Source organism: Triturus cristatus, chromosome 9 (assembly GCF_964204655.1).
Source record: "Triturus cristatus chromosome 9, aTriCri1.1, whole genome shotgun sequence".
NCBI classification, from domain to species: Eukaryota; Metazoa; Chordata; class Amphibia; order Caudata; family Salamandridae; genus Triturus; species Triturus cristatus.
The window spans coordinates 234,053,990-234,069,879 of NC_140592.1; the positions used below are offsets into that span (position 1 = coordinate 234,053,990).

At 44.6% G+C, this 15,890-nt stretch overlaps 1 protein-coding gene across 2 annotated transcripts in view; it reads right to left on the minus strand.

Annotated features, from left to right (window-relative positions):
• The window catches only part of FBLN2 (fibulin 2), a 630,642-nt gene that overhangs the window by 225,775 nt on the left and 388,977 nt on the right, over positions 1-15,890 (minus strand). For both annotated transcript variants that reach the window (XM_085624813.1, XM_085624812.1), the window contains exon 6: positions 1,446-1,652. In XM_085624813.1, the coding sequence (XP_085480939.1) occupies positions 1,446-1,652 (207 nt within the window). The remainder of the gene's footprint in view (positions 1-1,445; positions 1,653-15,890) is intronic.

The following is a 15,890-nucleotide window of genomic DNA, read 5'->3' on the forward strand; positions in this document are numbered from 1 at the left end:
AGAAGTCAGCCAAATCTACAGATTTTCAGAAAACATCTCAGAACTTGGTTATTTACTCATCCCATGTGGTTTTAGACTTCAGGCAGTCGGGCAGCGCCAAGACGCCTATGGGCATATGCTGCGCTCCACAAAACTTAAATCAAATCTAGCAGTCAGCTCCCTACAGAGCAACACACTGTTTTATAAGTTGTGTAGCATGGGTTTGATACACCTTAATGTCAGGCAAGTGGACCCCTTTATCTCCTCAGTGGTTAATAAGCCAGGTCACAATTGGGGTGCAGTTTGCCGTCACCTCCTTGGGATTGGTGCCACTGTACCTCCTGCATCAATGATAGCTATGCCCTTGTGCTTTATTGTAAGACTGAAAAACCAACACGTGTGGTCACCTTGTCTAGAAGCCATACAAAGGGCATCACAGCAAAACACAGAGCCACAGCTATATGCACATAGGCCTCACCGTGAGCTAAAGACAAACACTATAATAATAACACTGAATTATTCATAATATGGCCATCAAGTTGTTGTCTCATAGGAGAGGATGGGCTCATGTTGCTCATGAGCGCAATCAAGCCCCTCCTAGGTGTTACTTCTGCACTACTTTTCAGAAGGAGCATACTAGACACACCACCACATTTGAACCGGGGGGGCTTCAAACGTAATGAATTTCACAGCAAAGACGCCTTTTGGTCCAATATCTTCATTCTCAACACCCTTGAGGAAGTAGTCGATGAAACACGAGTCGGCGGCCTAGCTGTTTATTTGTGAAGAAGAATGTACCTTTACTGAACTACTACATGGTTGTGCGGAAAATAAAGCATCGTTAACACAACAACTCAGAAACAAGAAGATTATTATATTCAACAAATGCTTAAAACAATGGACTGTTTGTGTGTGTTTGGGTTTTTCTCTTGAACAACTGAACCCCTAGGACACCTCAAAGGAGATATTTACTGATACTGATACTGAATTGGCCATTGTGCCGGGCGACTACGGGGGCGCAGGCAGTGGTGACTCCTGTGGATGTGTTCCCAAACTGGGACTTTTTTTTTGCAGCATGGACTCCGTTCAGGCGCAGTGAGGAAGTGTGGGAGGAACCATCTTGGAATGTACGTGAGAGGCAGAAAACTTCCAACCCCTTCTGCCTCAACTCACTGCCTCTTTAACTCACCCTCCTCTTCCCTAGTGACAAACCTCCAAACTCTCGCAGAGAAGGAAGGCGCAGCGAACGCGTTTAGTGACAGCTTTCTACATGATTAGCACCGCGGAATGGGCTATTTGTCAAGCTCCCGCTGTCCGAACCATCATCAGCGCACGGCTTAATGCCTGAGTTGAATTCCACAGGGGACATTTGCATGTATTTTGCATAAATAACAACTTGCCCATCTTATTCTAAACACCTTCAGCTTTTCTATTCTCCTTTGGCTCTTTTCAGTCACTTTTCTTACCTGGCTTGCAGCTGACACCATCCTCCTGCATTAAGAATCCTGGGAAACAAGCGCACTTGTAACTTCCCACTGTATTGATGCAGAGATGCTGACACAGCTGTCCTGGATACAGAAGGCATTCGTTCAAGTCATCTCCAGGCAACATGTCATGACTTTCATCCTGGGTTTCAACAGAAAAGGCTTCATTGTGCTCCAGGGGTTCTGAAACTATGAATACATCAAAATTAATAAATACATTATGAGCATAACTTCAACAAAGACCAGGAACTGGTGTGGATCACAACAGCCAAGTACATACTCTTATCCACAAATGGTATTTGCCAAGATGTATAAATCAAATCAGAGAAACACTGATTAAAAACTGTCTTTTAAAATAATGGGTCCTTATTTATACCTGGGCAAGTAGGAGGCTTAAAACTGTGAACAACAAAACAAACCAGAAAGTATGGGACCTCCTGGGGCTGTGATAAGATGCGAAAAACATTTATAGAGCTATCATAGGAGGTATATTCCTGTTATATTGCATGCCTAATCTTCTGAATAATAATTACACACTTCAACGATGCAATGAATGTGATATTAATGTAGATATAATGCCACACACTTCCTAGGAAGTTTCTACAGCTTAAACAACATAGGCATTAATGTGCACTGGAGGCACCGCCTATACTTCGTGAGGATATATTTTAATGAGGTGACCGGTTGATCTGACAGTTTCACCTCTATTGAGCAAGCTAACACATTGTACTGTCAGTGAAGTGCTTCTTCAATCTTAGCAAAAATCCTAGCAAAAAACTATTTTACTGCTGGAATATCTTCCTGCTAGTACGGTTAGGCCAAGATCACTGTTAGACTTGGCCCTTTTTGCAGGGTCAACCCTAAACTTTTTGCCTTTCTCCTAGCCTTTTTTCTGACATGGTGTTGGTGGTTTTAGGACTCTGGGCACTTTAGCACTGCTGTCCAGTGTAAAGTGTTTGTGATCTCTGTGTTACTTATGGTAAGATTGGTCTACACCTGTTTGGCATATTTAATTTACCTGTCAGTTTATCTCAGATACCCAGGGCAAGTGAATTAAATGCTACTGGTGGGCTTGCAGCGCTGATTGCGCCACCCACCAAAGTAGCCTTTCAAACCTATCTAAGGCCTCTGCCATTGCAGGGCCTGTGCGCGCAGTGTTACTGCCGCTGTGACGTGACACCTAAAATGTGTGCCATGTCTGTGACCCCCCTTCTACTGCATGTCAGTCACCCCTAAGGTAGGCCCTAGCTAGCCCTATGGGCAGGGTGCATTATAGGTAAAAGGCAGGACATGTACCTTAAGTGTATGACATGTCCTGGTAGTGACAAACAGCCATTTTGGTTTCTCACTGCTGTGAGGCTGCCTTCCCATAAGAATGCATTGGGGATTCCCTGATAAGTGTTTCAATGGTAATTCCTGATATCAGAGGCGCAGCGTGGTCAAGTTTGCTGTATTTGGAATAGTGATAATAAATGCTAAGCAATGGTGTGTGCAGATTTATTATAACTATTTTAGAAATGCCACTTTTAGAAGTTGGCATTTCTGTGTGCTATGTGTCTGCCTGCCTAATGTGGATTGCGTGTCTGGCTTTGGAGTAACAGGAGCTGGTGAGGTGTGTTTGGCTCAAGGGAGGGCAGGGTGAGTCAGCGAACGCTAAGCTGAATAGGGCATCTGCATTTTGAGTAGTGACCCTGAATAGCTCTGTGCCTGCCTATGTGAATGCTTGCTCTGCCCCCCTGTGGTGTGTCGGATGACGAGCCCCCACCTGACAAAGGGGAAGAAGAGCCTTGTCAACGAAGTGCTCCAAAAACCCCCAGAACCAGTTTAGGCGGGTTCCCCATGCCCTGTGCCAGGGCAGACAAAGAAAATACTAGTATCAATACTGGGGCTGTGACCCCATGAAAATGTTGTGCTTTTGTGCTTCCAGAGGACTGCTGCTGTTGGGCCCCAGGAGCAACCGCAACGAGGGACTGCATCCCTGCTGGAGGGCTCTGTGTGCTGGCCTGCCTGGGCCCAACCTTTGCCCCCTGGAACTTTGGACCTGAGCGCCCTGTATGCGCTAATATATCTCCCCCAGGATGGAGAGAGTACTGGGGCTTCGCAGCGTGGAGCTGCAAACTATTTAGAGGGAATCCCGATGTGGGGATTCCCCCGCATTTGTGCCTTTTGAGCGGGAGCCCACCACGCGTTTTTGTGCTCCTTAGGAATTGACGGGAGCCTACCCTGTATCTGAGATATTGCATAGTGGGAGCCCACCCCGCGTTTGTGCTCGGTTGGCGGGAGCCCACCCCGCATTGGCGTGCTCTTCGCAGTGGGAGTCCACACCGCATTCCGTGCTAAGGGGAATCGCCGGGCTGTTGTCAACGCGTCCCGGAAGCCAGGCGGCCTTGCTTGGTTGTGAGCAGGGCCTGCGTCCTCTCACACGTTCGGAGCCTCGCGAGCTCTACGTCGAAGTCACAGTCCCGGACCAGGCGAAGTGCGCAGAGTCTGGAAGTTGGCGCACGCCTGAGCGGGGCTCCCGTGAGTCGGAGAGAGCCCCGCGGGCACCCGAGAAGTTGGAGCTGTGCAAGCTCCATTTCGGCCTTCCCCCACCTATGAGAGAGAGGTGAAGCCCCCGGAGAAAACCCAGAGGAGCCCAGTGAGTGGGGCTGGCTGGGGGGCGAGAACTTGTAAAGGCACAATGTCGGTGCCTGGTTCCCTGAGCGGTCCCGCAGGAGAGCGGGCTGCTCCAATGTGGGGGTCATTTGATATTCAGAGGTCCCGGAGTAGGGCCTCCCTGGCACAGTTGGTGCCAGTGCCCAGTTATGGCCAAAATTTTGACACAGCTGCACCGCACCAGCGCGGGCAGCTGCAAAGTTTGGGGGCCATTTCTTTTATTACATTGTGCACCGTGGTGGCACTGACATTCTGGACAAAAGGGCGCTTGAGCCCCAGAGCAAGGCCAGTTGGCCTGGGGCTACTTTGGATTGTGACACCTAATGTGATTGTGCATACTGTGTTTTATGCTAATATTATGGTTGGGATGTTTATGCATAATATGTTTAGGCCTACAGAGATTGCATAATGGGTTTATGCTTCGGTGGTTTATTCCTAATATGTCTTATGCCCAATGTGATGCCTAACGCGTAATATGTTTCTGCTAATGATGTTTGGGATCTAATGTGATTTATGCCCATGGTACCTATGCTAATTTGATATACTGCTAAGGTCATTATTCTGCCAGTAGTTACTGGTTGTGCGTTACTTGCTACTTGTTACTAGTGCTTTCTAAAAGGTTCTGACAGTGGCCCGATTGGCCCTGCCAGGTGTACATAATCCCCTGTGAATATTGCCCAGTGCCAGTTGGAACAGTGTACAATGTGTGATTGAGATCTAATGTGTTTTTGATAATACAAAGGCAATTTTTAGGTCTCGCCTTGCTATCGCGTAAGCGATGGCAAGGCGAGACTATAGAATACGGGTTTGAAAAGTGCTCCCAAAAAGCGGATTGCATGGCTAGCACGCGCACAATCACGCGCATCGCGCCGCCATGCAATCTGCTTTTTGGGAGCACTTCAAAGGGTCCGCTCCCCCGCCCCCAAGCGCGCGCGCGCCAGGCTCCGCCTGGCTTGTTTCCTCTGCTCCAGGGCTTCTAATTAGCAGGTAACCCAGACCAAAGAATAGAAATCGTTAAGCCCCGCCCACCGCTCTTTTAAACGCCGGCGTCTCGCACCACCGTTCTTTGGTGCTAGAACGCGCTTTTTGCGGCTTCACGTGCCACTGCTAGCACGTCGTTGGGAAAGTCTTTAGTGCGAGATTCTTGGGTCAAGCTCCCAATATTACTCCCACAAAACGCCAGGGTCGGTAGACGAGATCGCGTGGCGCCTCTTTTCATGGTATGGCCGGAGGCCGCACGTAATGGAGTCGGTGGTGTTGGTTTACTACGTGAGCAACCCTTCCGGCTCTCACGGTGTTAACAGGCAGGGGCGTCATTAGAAGAATGTCCCCCCGTAAGCTTCGATATGGGTGGAACAAGCGTGGGAGACACTAGGAAACCTGTAATTTAGTCTGGATACATAAGGGAAAAATCAATGTTTGGCAAGGAAATGCGTATATAAAGTAGACTAGGTGAGCGTACCCCCAAAAGAGTGCGTTTTAGTCTGGCCAAAGGTCATCGCCATGGACACCGCATCTCCAGTGCTCACGGAAGCACAAATGAAAGCGTCGCTTCCGGGAATATATTATCCTCCGGCACTCCGCCTCCTTTCCACCACACTTGAACTCCCCATGTCTCAGCAGCCCAGTTTCCTCTACCCTCCCTCGAGTGCTGTGATATGATTCATCGGGAAGTCATGTCCCCGATCCCAAGTTTAAAACCCGAAAGACAAAAACAACTTTATACTAGAGTGCTGCTCCAACTCTCCCATTTCTGAATTCAGCCGCAGACAGAGGGGAAAAAAATCCAAGCACACATGGCATCACCCCCTAGTCGATGCACGCGATGTTAGCATGTCAGATGTACAACCGCAGTTCACGTGAGGGCTGCATGTAATTGGACCCAAACACCACACACACGAAGGTACATGTCTGCGGTGGGCATTTATGTTGACAACCCTAGCCATGCCGGAGACGGTAGTGTTAAAAAGGAGGTGCTTCCGAGATCCTGCATGAAAAAGATCTTTTGCGTCGGCGGGCATTGTTTACCTGCTTCCCCCGGTAGAAGAGCCTCTGCCGGTCTGGGTTTACGTTGAAGGTCTCCTGGATCTTGAGCCTCAGACTCTCGATCTTGGTGAGACGGGACAAGTCGTCTATAGTATGCGTCTCTTTGCCGTCAATGGTTCGAACCTGTATCCACATCCTGCAAATATTCCAGTTTTTGCCTTTTGTTAATCCAGGACCCTAAACGTCCTCCTCCTTTGTATGTGCGACAAACGGTGCCACTCGCTCTCAGGCTGCAGTCAGAGGAACGCCTTGCAGAGGACGGGCATGGCCGTCGATGATCCTCCAACGAAACCTGCAAGGCGGGAAGCACAGGGATGCCAGCCCGCTTCGCCGCCGCTTACAACCGGGAAGCCATGGCTGAGCTGCAGGGAGTGTTTACTAGGAGCTCCTCTCACATGGAGGTCACAGCGCCAAGCAAGTCTCGCGAAATGTACAGCCAGCAGAGGGTTGGGTCTCGCTCGGATTAAAGAGCCTGCGGGGGGCGCTGCGCACTGCCTCCTTTCCATACTCCCACTTAAAGCTGCCGCCTGGTTTTTAGGTCCGTCCAGAAGGAATGGCACGCATGAACATTTATGAATGGCATAAAAGATACAATTGTCGCGCGCAAGATCTAATCAGCATGATTGCGCAATAAACAACACCCCTCTCACAGCGGAAATGTACGTAGTTGTGACTGGGAGCCTTTAGCCAAATTACGAAAACGATACTTGAGAGTGAAAATTGGTTGTTAGCAGTAGTTGAGGACCGGCTATACAGTTGATCTCAAAAATTGATTGGCAAACTCTTCATTAAACAAGCATTTGCAATGCAATAGGTCTCGCATTTATAGGAGTTTGAGCTATTGGCATTGTAAATGACAATGCTTTTTATTTAATTTTGGTTTTTTTAAAACATAAATAAAAGGCACAGTCATTTATAATGCCAATAGCTCAAACTCGTATAACTGCAAGACCTATTGCATTGCAAATGCTTGTTTTATATAAGCTTGTGTGGGTTTCTTTTGTAGTGTGCCCAGTGTGTTGCTCCTGTGTGTGCATTGCGAAAACGCTTTACACATTGCCTCTGGGATAAGCCTGACTGCTCGTGCCAAGCTACCAAGGGGTGAGCAGGGGTTATCTTCAGCGTGTAACTCCCTCACCCTGACTAGAGTGGTGGTTTCTGCCTGGCTTAGGCACAAGCCCTAGCCAACCAGAAATCACATTTCTAACAATCACCATGTGTCAAGTTTGGATGAGAGAGTCAGTTTGACACTGTGTGTGGAATCGTTACTGATGTTACTGTCATGCTTGTTTGATTTCTCTGTTAACCTTTTGCTTGCTGAATTAGTAGTTGCCCTTACATGAGGGATGGCTGTATGGGTGGAAGTCCTCCATTTCTACATTGTACACTACATGCCCTTACATGAGGGATGGCTGTACGGTGGATATCACCCATTTCTACAATGTTCGCTACATACCCTTACATGAGGGATGGTTCTATGGGTGGAACTGACCCATTTCTACACTACATACTAGCTGTCCTTACATGTGGGATGGCGGTTTGGGGTGGAAGTCACCAGTTTCTATGTTTTAATTTATTTTCCTTGCTTTGGGATGTTTGTGTGGGGTGAATCTCACCCCTTACTGCTGTGAGAAGGCAAGTGTTCTTTGATTTAGTATTTGACTTGTAGTTCTTTTCTGTGTGAGTATTTGCTACGGTTGGTTGGTGTGACGTGCTGTGTTATGACACCTATTATGCTTGTCTGGCCAGTTGGTGTGGATGGTGGTGGTAATAGGGGCGGCATTGTCTATTTTTATTTTATATGGTGATGTAGGACTGATAGGGTTCTTCCTCAGTCTGTTCTCCAGCAACTTGTGATTTTGAAGAAAATGCTTTGTGACCATTTTCCTTCTGCTATATTGTATGTGTTTAGTAAAGGGGAAGGATGTGTGATATCTTATGTATTTGTCTATACATCTTTCCTATTTTCTCAATGCATGTTCATTCACATAATGCTTTATATCAGCTTGCATTTGTGTATTTTTATGTGTTTTATAAAAGGGGAGGATATGTTATGTCTTGTTATTTATCTATGCATCTTCACTGTGGCTTTGGCCCTTGCTGTTCAGCCAGTGTGGATGTGCTGAATGTAATGTTGGAGTGGTAGTGATGCAATGGAATGCTGAGATGCCTGTGAGGTGAGGTGTGTCAGTTGGAGTATGAGCTGAGCAGCAGAGAGGCTGCTCCTGGTGGGGCTATTTTAGGGGCAACCATGGGTCAAGCTATGGATGTACTTATCTGCAACTAAGACAAATACATCTTCTAAAACTACACCTCGGATACCAGACGTTCATAACAACAGATTGGAAGAATAAAGAAAGCTTTTAGGGGTTCCAAAGCTTTTGCAACTGGTAACTATTACTATACAAGCTAGTCAGATTTTCCACACAAATCCCGTATTCTTCCAAAAAATGAAGCATTCTAAATCTGTAAGGTATGTAGCAAGGCACAAAGTACAGGACACACCCTGGGGGAAAAGTTACATCCATAGTTATTTAACAGCATTCTATGGCTCAGTAGAAGCAAAGGGAAAGCAATCTGAATTACCTTATCAAGCAGAAGAAGTACACCTTTACCAGCACTCAACCAGTGTCCTTGAAATCAGAAAGATTGGGTTGTGGGCAAGCATATTGAATGTGAGGACAGGGGCACAAGCAATGATTATGGTAGGGCAGACATGGACAGGAGAAAAGAGGAGTGAGTAGTAGGTTGGTGCATGAGTTGTGCTGGCTCCTGTGTGCAAAGCAGTGTGTGCTGTGAGGCAGTAAATTACTGCTGACTCCTTCCATTGTCAGGCATCTTTTTACAGGATATTAACTTCACTGTGAATACAACAATGCATAGCAATTGAAAAGTACTTTTTCCAGCAGGTTCTAAGGCAAAAATTATGGTTATGTGGTTAGTCAATTCTGTACTTTATTGCTCTCTAACATTAAAAAAGGCTCTTAGGCACATTTGGCCCAATTCCCAAAGGAAAATTCAGTCTTAAATGTAGGTTTGTGTTTGAATTTACCATTTTTACACACTACAGGAATTTACAGAGGGATTTCCTGTAGGCAAAAAATGCACATCTTAGTGTGGACATCTCTGTCTCTACCATAAGTGTGAAGAAATCTGCTTTCAAAATTCCACTTAAGGGGAAGAAAGTGGATGCTCCAAAGAGTAGTTAGTATAGGACGTTTGGAAACACCCACACATTTGTACATTTGTGGAAATTTCCAAACTCCTTTCTAACCTCTTTCTATCCTGGAAATGGTTGAATATGTACTGTGGCCAATTGATGGAGTAATTGCCCTTCCAGGATGGGAAGTGGAACACATCACCCCTAAATTTGCTTGAGGCATAGAGTAGGGGTATTTCTTCATTGGGAAAATGTTTTCCCCGCAGAGTATAAAAGGGTATGTTGCATAGGGGGCTCCATTTCTAATGGGCACATTCCTACTCTAGGGAGAACTGGACACAGGGAGAAAAGGAACCAGTCAAAAGAGTTGTCTGAATTGAGACATTGGGTTGTTAGTTGACTAGAGTGTAAGACCTAGTCAAGCAGCAAAGACAATCCTTGTCAGGGTGAGGCACAAGCCAACCTTGAATTAATCTGTGCTCAACCCTCTGGTAGCTTGAATACATCACACAAAAAAGATCCCACACCAAGTTAAAAATATAGAACTTCTTTTAAAAAATGAAACAAGACAAAAATCCAATCATTAGAATCGGAGTTATGATGTTGAGGATACAGCGCGCAGTCAGGGCGATACATCGGTTCTGAGAAGCTGCGTGTCCGGGGTCATAGTTGAGGCTACCATAGACAAGGGATGCGAGTCTAGGAAGTCTCGTGCAGCGCGGTTCCAACGAGGCTGCAAAGATGATCCGGGCTTTTGCGACAGGTCTAATTCATGCGGCAGCAGAGTTGCATCGGTTCTGCTAATGTTTGTGCCAGGCAGCAGAGGACATGCGTCAGTTGTGCTGGATTCACAGAGGCTGGCAGGGCACCTTTAGCCCACTTCCAATGGTCCAGGATTGGGGTGGCATCACTTGATATGGTAGGCTCAAAGATGGCAGAGCCCATGAGAAGATGCAAGATTGTTGGTAGCCTATTGTGTCCCTGAGCATTCAGATCAGGAGGCCAGCCAACTAGTCCTTGGAGGCACTCGGGGTTCAAGAGATGTAGGTCCAGTCCTTCTCATCCAGGCAAGTAAGCAGCAGGGCAGCAGTCCTTCAGATCAGCAGTCCAGCAGAGTGTCAGTCCTTTCAGCGGCACAACAGTTCTTCCTCCTGGCAGAGTATCCAAAGGTCCAGAGTGTACTGAAGAATTGGTATCTGAAGTCCAATTTACACCCAGCTGTGTCTTTGCAGTGGGGAGAAGCTGCTAGAGGCAGGTCCTTGAAGTACACAGGTCCACTGCCTTCCTGGCTCTAGCTGCAGACTAACTACAGGGGGTAGGCAGCTCTTCGTGTAGAGACAGGCACAGCCTATTCAAGAGTAAGTTGGATCTGGGCCTAGCTCCTCCCTCCCATCCTGCCAGTGATGGCCAATCCAGTCACACCTAAGCTCCCCATTGTGTGTGGTTGTCTAGGAGGAATACACAAAGGCCAACTGTCAACTACACCCAGTCATGTGTCCTAGAGACACACTGTAGACACCAAATGACTAAAGCAAGACAATGCCAACTTTTGAAAGTGGCATTTTCAAAATTGTAATTTAAAATCTGACTCCACCATAAGTTAAGATTTTTCATTACAATTCCAGAGACACCAAACATGAACTGGGCACCTGTTCCAATTTGGAAATTACACTTATACAAATGAAATAAGATAACTCTAATGTTATCCTATGGAAGAGGTAGGCCTTGCAGTAGTGACATTTTAGAGTTTTTACTACCAGGACACGTGCAACTTGAAACTACATGTCCTACTTTTTAAATAAATGGCACCCTGCCCACAGGCCAGTCCAGAGACTACCCTGGGGTGACTTCAATGTATTAAAAAGGAAGGTTTGCGGCTGGCAAAATGTTTAATTTGCCAGGTCGAAATGACACTTTAAAACTACACACAAACAAAGGCCTTACACATGTTAAACATGTTTAAAGTGCTATTTAAGTGGGTGGCACAATCAGTGCTGTAGGCCCACTAGTAGCATTTAATTTACAGGACCTGGGCAAAGGTAGTACCACTTTCCAGGGTCTTATAGACTTATAAGTACATTAAATATGCCAATTGGGTATAAGCCAATCTATTATGTGTTAAGGAAAAAGCAAAAGCATGTTAGAACTGGTTAGCAGTGGTAAAGTGTGCAGAGTCCTAAAGCCAGCAAAAACAAAGTCTGCAAAAACAGGAGGACTGAAAGGAAAATGTTAGGGAGAAAACCAAGCCAAGGATGCCAGGTCTAACACCTCACATTCACAGTAGTACTTATACACCAAAGGATTAGTGGACCCAATATAACAAAAGTGGGACAAACTTTAAATGTGCCCAGACTTCAATCTCAACAAGCATTGGCAAAGTCAATAGGTCTGGCCTTGGGAACAGTGATTTAAAAAAATGTTTTGCAAACCGATGAAATAAACCTTAAAGGTGTAAAAGTAACAAAACAAAAAAATGTCTAAAGGAGGCATGCATATGTTGGCAAAAAAAAAAGTATGCTATGGTGTGCGGAAGCAAAACGTGAAAGACACTTGAATAGACCAATGGATGAAGAGGGCTGACGGAAGCCCCTCTTTGTACATAACTATGTTTTTTATTATAATTTTGTGGGAATCATGTGCCTAGTGAAACTGCTCAAGAAGGGGATAAGGCAACAATATTTGTCCTGTATTTATTAGGTCAAGCCTAGACAGCACTTGCACTGTCTCTTTGAGATATGTTGTATATACATTGTGGGCTTACAACCCACTCACTGCTTTTCATTTGTTTATTTCAGTGTCCTTTAAAAATCCTTGCTTCCAAGTGGTTATTTTTCCTATTTATCCCTCCATTTTTGTTGTATTTTGCGTCCCATAGAGCAGACCCTCATTACTTGTAGGCTTCCACATATCCCATTTTAATTACTGACTCAGGGACTTTTTTTAATTCTAAAAGAGCACTTTACTGAAGCGTTTGCCCGTTTCCCGTGATCAGCGCAGCACCCTCTTCATGGCCACCGTGCTTGATTCACGCATGGCAGCTGCTTTCTGGAAGCTGCATGCCTTTCATTTTGACTGCATGCATCCCCTTTTATATTTTGCTTATGATCAGCGTGGCGACTGCTTCACAGCCACCACGCTTCATCTTTAAGCATGGCAGCCACACTGCTTACATTTTGTCTACATGCGCCCACTTTTATATCTTGCTTATGCTAAGCATGGCTCCCACTTCACAGCCCCCTCGCTTCATCTTTAAGCATGGTCGCTGATTGCCCCCCCCCCCTCCCGTCCTTCGCTGCTTGTTTTTATTGATGTGTTTTTTTACTTGTGTAGTGGAGAAAGATGCGTAGACATTCTGCTGCTTTTTGCATTGCCGAGCACTGTACACTACATATGGGTAATAAGTGGCTGAGGGGCCATATAGAATAAAATATTTTCATTTAGCAACTGAACCTGTTACCAATTGGTCTTCGTCCGTGATTGGACTTTGCTTCATTTGCTAAATGCTACCGGTGCATATATGTGTACGGAACTTATTTCAACCACCATGGTTGAAGGCTAAGTCTAAAAAGAAAATGCGGTACTCTCCCTATAAGGTCTGCAAATTTTATTGGTTGTTTAAAATGGAAAAATAGTGAAATTGTTTAGTGCATTTTTACTTAACAAAGCAAAGGAAGGTAAAAGTGGGAGATGTTTTAAAGTGACAGGTAATATATGATATATTTTGATAACCTTCCACTTCCTTTTGTTATTACTGGTACACTGCAAACACTACTTCAAAGCGATTACTTTCGTGTGATGTATGACGCTTCTAGTTGCTGCACATTAGGGCTTTTTTATTAGATTCTTTTATTTGAGTGTCCTGGTGGTACTCTTCTGATACTCATCTTCTGATAATCAGCAATGCAAAAAGTACAAAAAAGTGTCTTCAATAACAAATGCTAATTTTAACCACCCTCTCCACAACTCATACAATTTACACTTACTGTACACCCGCAATACTGTAAAGCAAAAAACAACTCTCACAAAGTTGAGACCTATTGGCTATGTCAATGCTTGTTTTTATTAGTCACTCTGTTATCATATGTTCTTCTTTCAGCTTTGGAAAATAGAGGTCACTTACTTAACAAAGAGGCGACAACCTAGGATGCCACAATAATTCTTGTATGTGATAGCGAGAATCTATCTAGCCTCTCTCCACTGATTCTTACCTCCAGGACCACCAATTGTCAATAGACACTCACTTCATTTCTTTTTTTAATCCAACTTTTCACAGGTTATTGGTGACATAGTGTGTATAAGTCAAACTACTGTTGTGCGCCATTAGTGATCTAGTTCAATGGTTCCTTACAAAATGAATCAATAATAAAATTAATCTATTAAAATTAATAAACTATATACAAATAAGGAAGCAACATTGAAAATGTGAAAACCTTTTCCATATTTGATTGTAAATTACACAAAATATTTCAATATTTGAGCATTTGTTTGGTGCATTCTTATTACTGTACATTTGTGCATTGTTTTGAGGTCCAAATCATGTACATAGCTTTGGCCAGGGGACCCCGGCTTTCAATCATAATTCAGTGGGGGTACCAGAATTCCAGTAATGATTAAGAAGGGGTCCACAGAAGTTTAAAGGTTAAGTACCTCTGATCTAGCCTATATATCAAGTTTATTTGTGTTGTCCCCTCCTACTAGCATGCTTATATACTCCCTTATTTGTTAAGCTAAAAATGTTTTGTGTCTCAGGCCAACCATTTATTACCCAACCCACCATAACAAGACTTAAAACACAGTAGGTCACAGTGGCTAAATTTGAGTTTATTATGGCCATCAAACATGTCATGGCAGCTTTCCAGGTAAACTATTGGGAATGATGGTAAACAACAAAAAGTAATAAACCTATCTTTCCATGTAGAAGCAAATCAGTAGGTGGGGATTTACTACTTTTATTGGGACTTCGGTCCAAGTGATGCTCGCACAACACTAAGGGGCATATTCACAAGCCCTATCGCCACGTGAACGTCAAATTTTTGGACGTTCCCGTAGAAATAGGGCCAGAACCCTATTCTCAAGGCAGCGTTCACTCACATAACGTGGCTTAAGCCACTTTAAGTGGCTTTACGCTGCCTTGAGAATAGGGCGTCTTTAAAGCTAAACTTAGCGTGAAAGGGGGCGTGCAGTGGGTGTTGCGGTGGGCGTACCACCGCAACACCCATTGAGTTTGACACTACCACCTATTATCAAGAGCGGCGATAATAGGTGGCAGCACCAAACTTAAGACCTAGAAAACTCAGGTCTTAATGAGGCTAAACGAGGAGAAAATATTTATTTCTCCTCGTTTTTGCTTTTTCCATGTGTGCTGCATGTAGCAGCACACATGGAAAAAGCAAACTGGCATTTTCGATTTGTTAATGTACAGGAAGGGACACCTTCCTGTGCATTAACAAACCTTCCTGCTCGCAGACACCCTTGCGCTCTGGTGCAAGGGTGCCTGTTCTGGCGTTAAGTCGTGAGATTTAGCGCCGTCGATGGGGGAAACACCAGGCTGCACCACATTCTTCAGAATAGGGTGCAGCCTGGCGTTTCCGAAGTGGGGGTGAGAGGCCTTAAGCCAAGGAGGCTAATGCCTCTCACCACCACTTCATTGTGAACATCCCCAAAGAGTCAACATAATAACACTACAGGAGTGCGAATTTGCCTCTGCACACTTGACTTGGCGATTTTGGAAAAATAGCAAATTACCTTTTTAAGGACTTACATTTGAGAAAAAGATGTGATTAAAAACTTTGCCCACCCCAAAAGAACACCAAGTTATTACTAACATTTGTTAGCAGCCAATTCATGCTTAGTGGGGTGCTTAATGAACCTTTTGAAATGAGCTTGAAATTATTCCATATGTGCTGCATGCTTAAGTGGCAAATGTTTTATGAAAATGGCAATTTAAATTACCTTCACAACCAAGTAACTTAAAGACTGTTTCACTATGTCATCATTAAGGAAGAAGTATATTTTTCTATTACATTTACTTTCATCGCCTAATCAGGCGTCATTTATTTTTTAGCATCCAAACGAGAAGGATTATACTTATATCTTGAGCTGCCTTTATATAAAAGATGAATTCCATTCATGGCATTAATTTCTTTAGAGAGGCGAGCGTAGTAATTATGATGACGTCCGTCATGTAGTTCCAGATTATGTTCTATCACACTGCAATTCCTCATTGCGATAGAAGACTTATGAGGATTGCACACATCTTTGAGCGAAGTTCAAGCTATTTACTTATCAGAGAGGCAACACACAATTAATTACACCACATTAAAAGTTGTTATTAATCCATACAAATGAAATCTTTTACAACACGAGACTCGGAGTCTAAACAGCCATCTGGAAGGGATATTGACCTAATCGTACTTTTTCAAAGGATCTCGAGCTAATGTGACTTAATAGAGGAATGTGTTTTATTTTCGCTGGATGCATTAATTACAAAATGTGTACTAGCTGAGTCAATTCTTATTAGAAACAGCAGTTTATAGGAGCCGGCTAGTGTAGAGAAAAACCAGTTC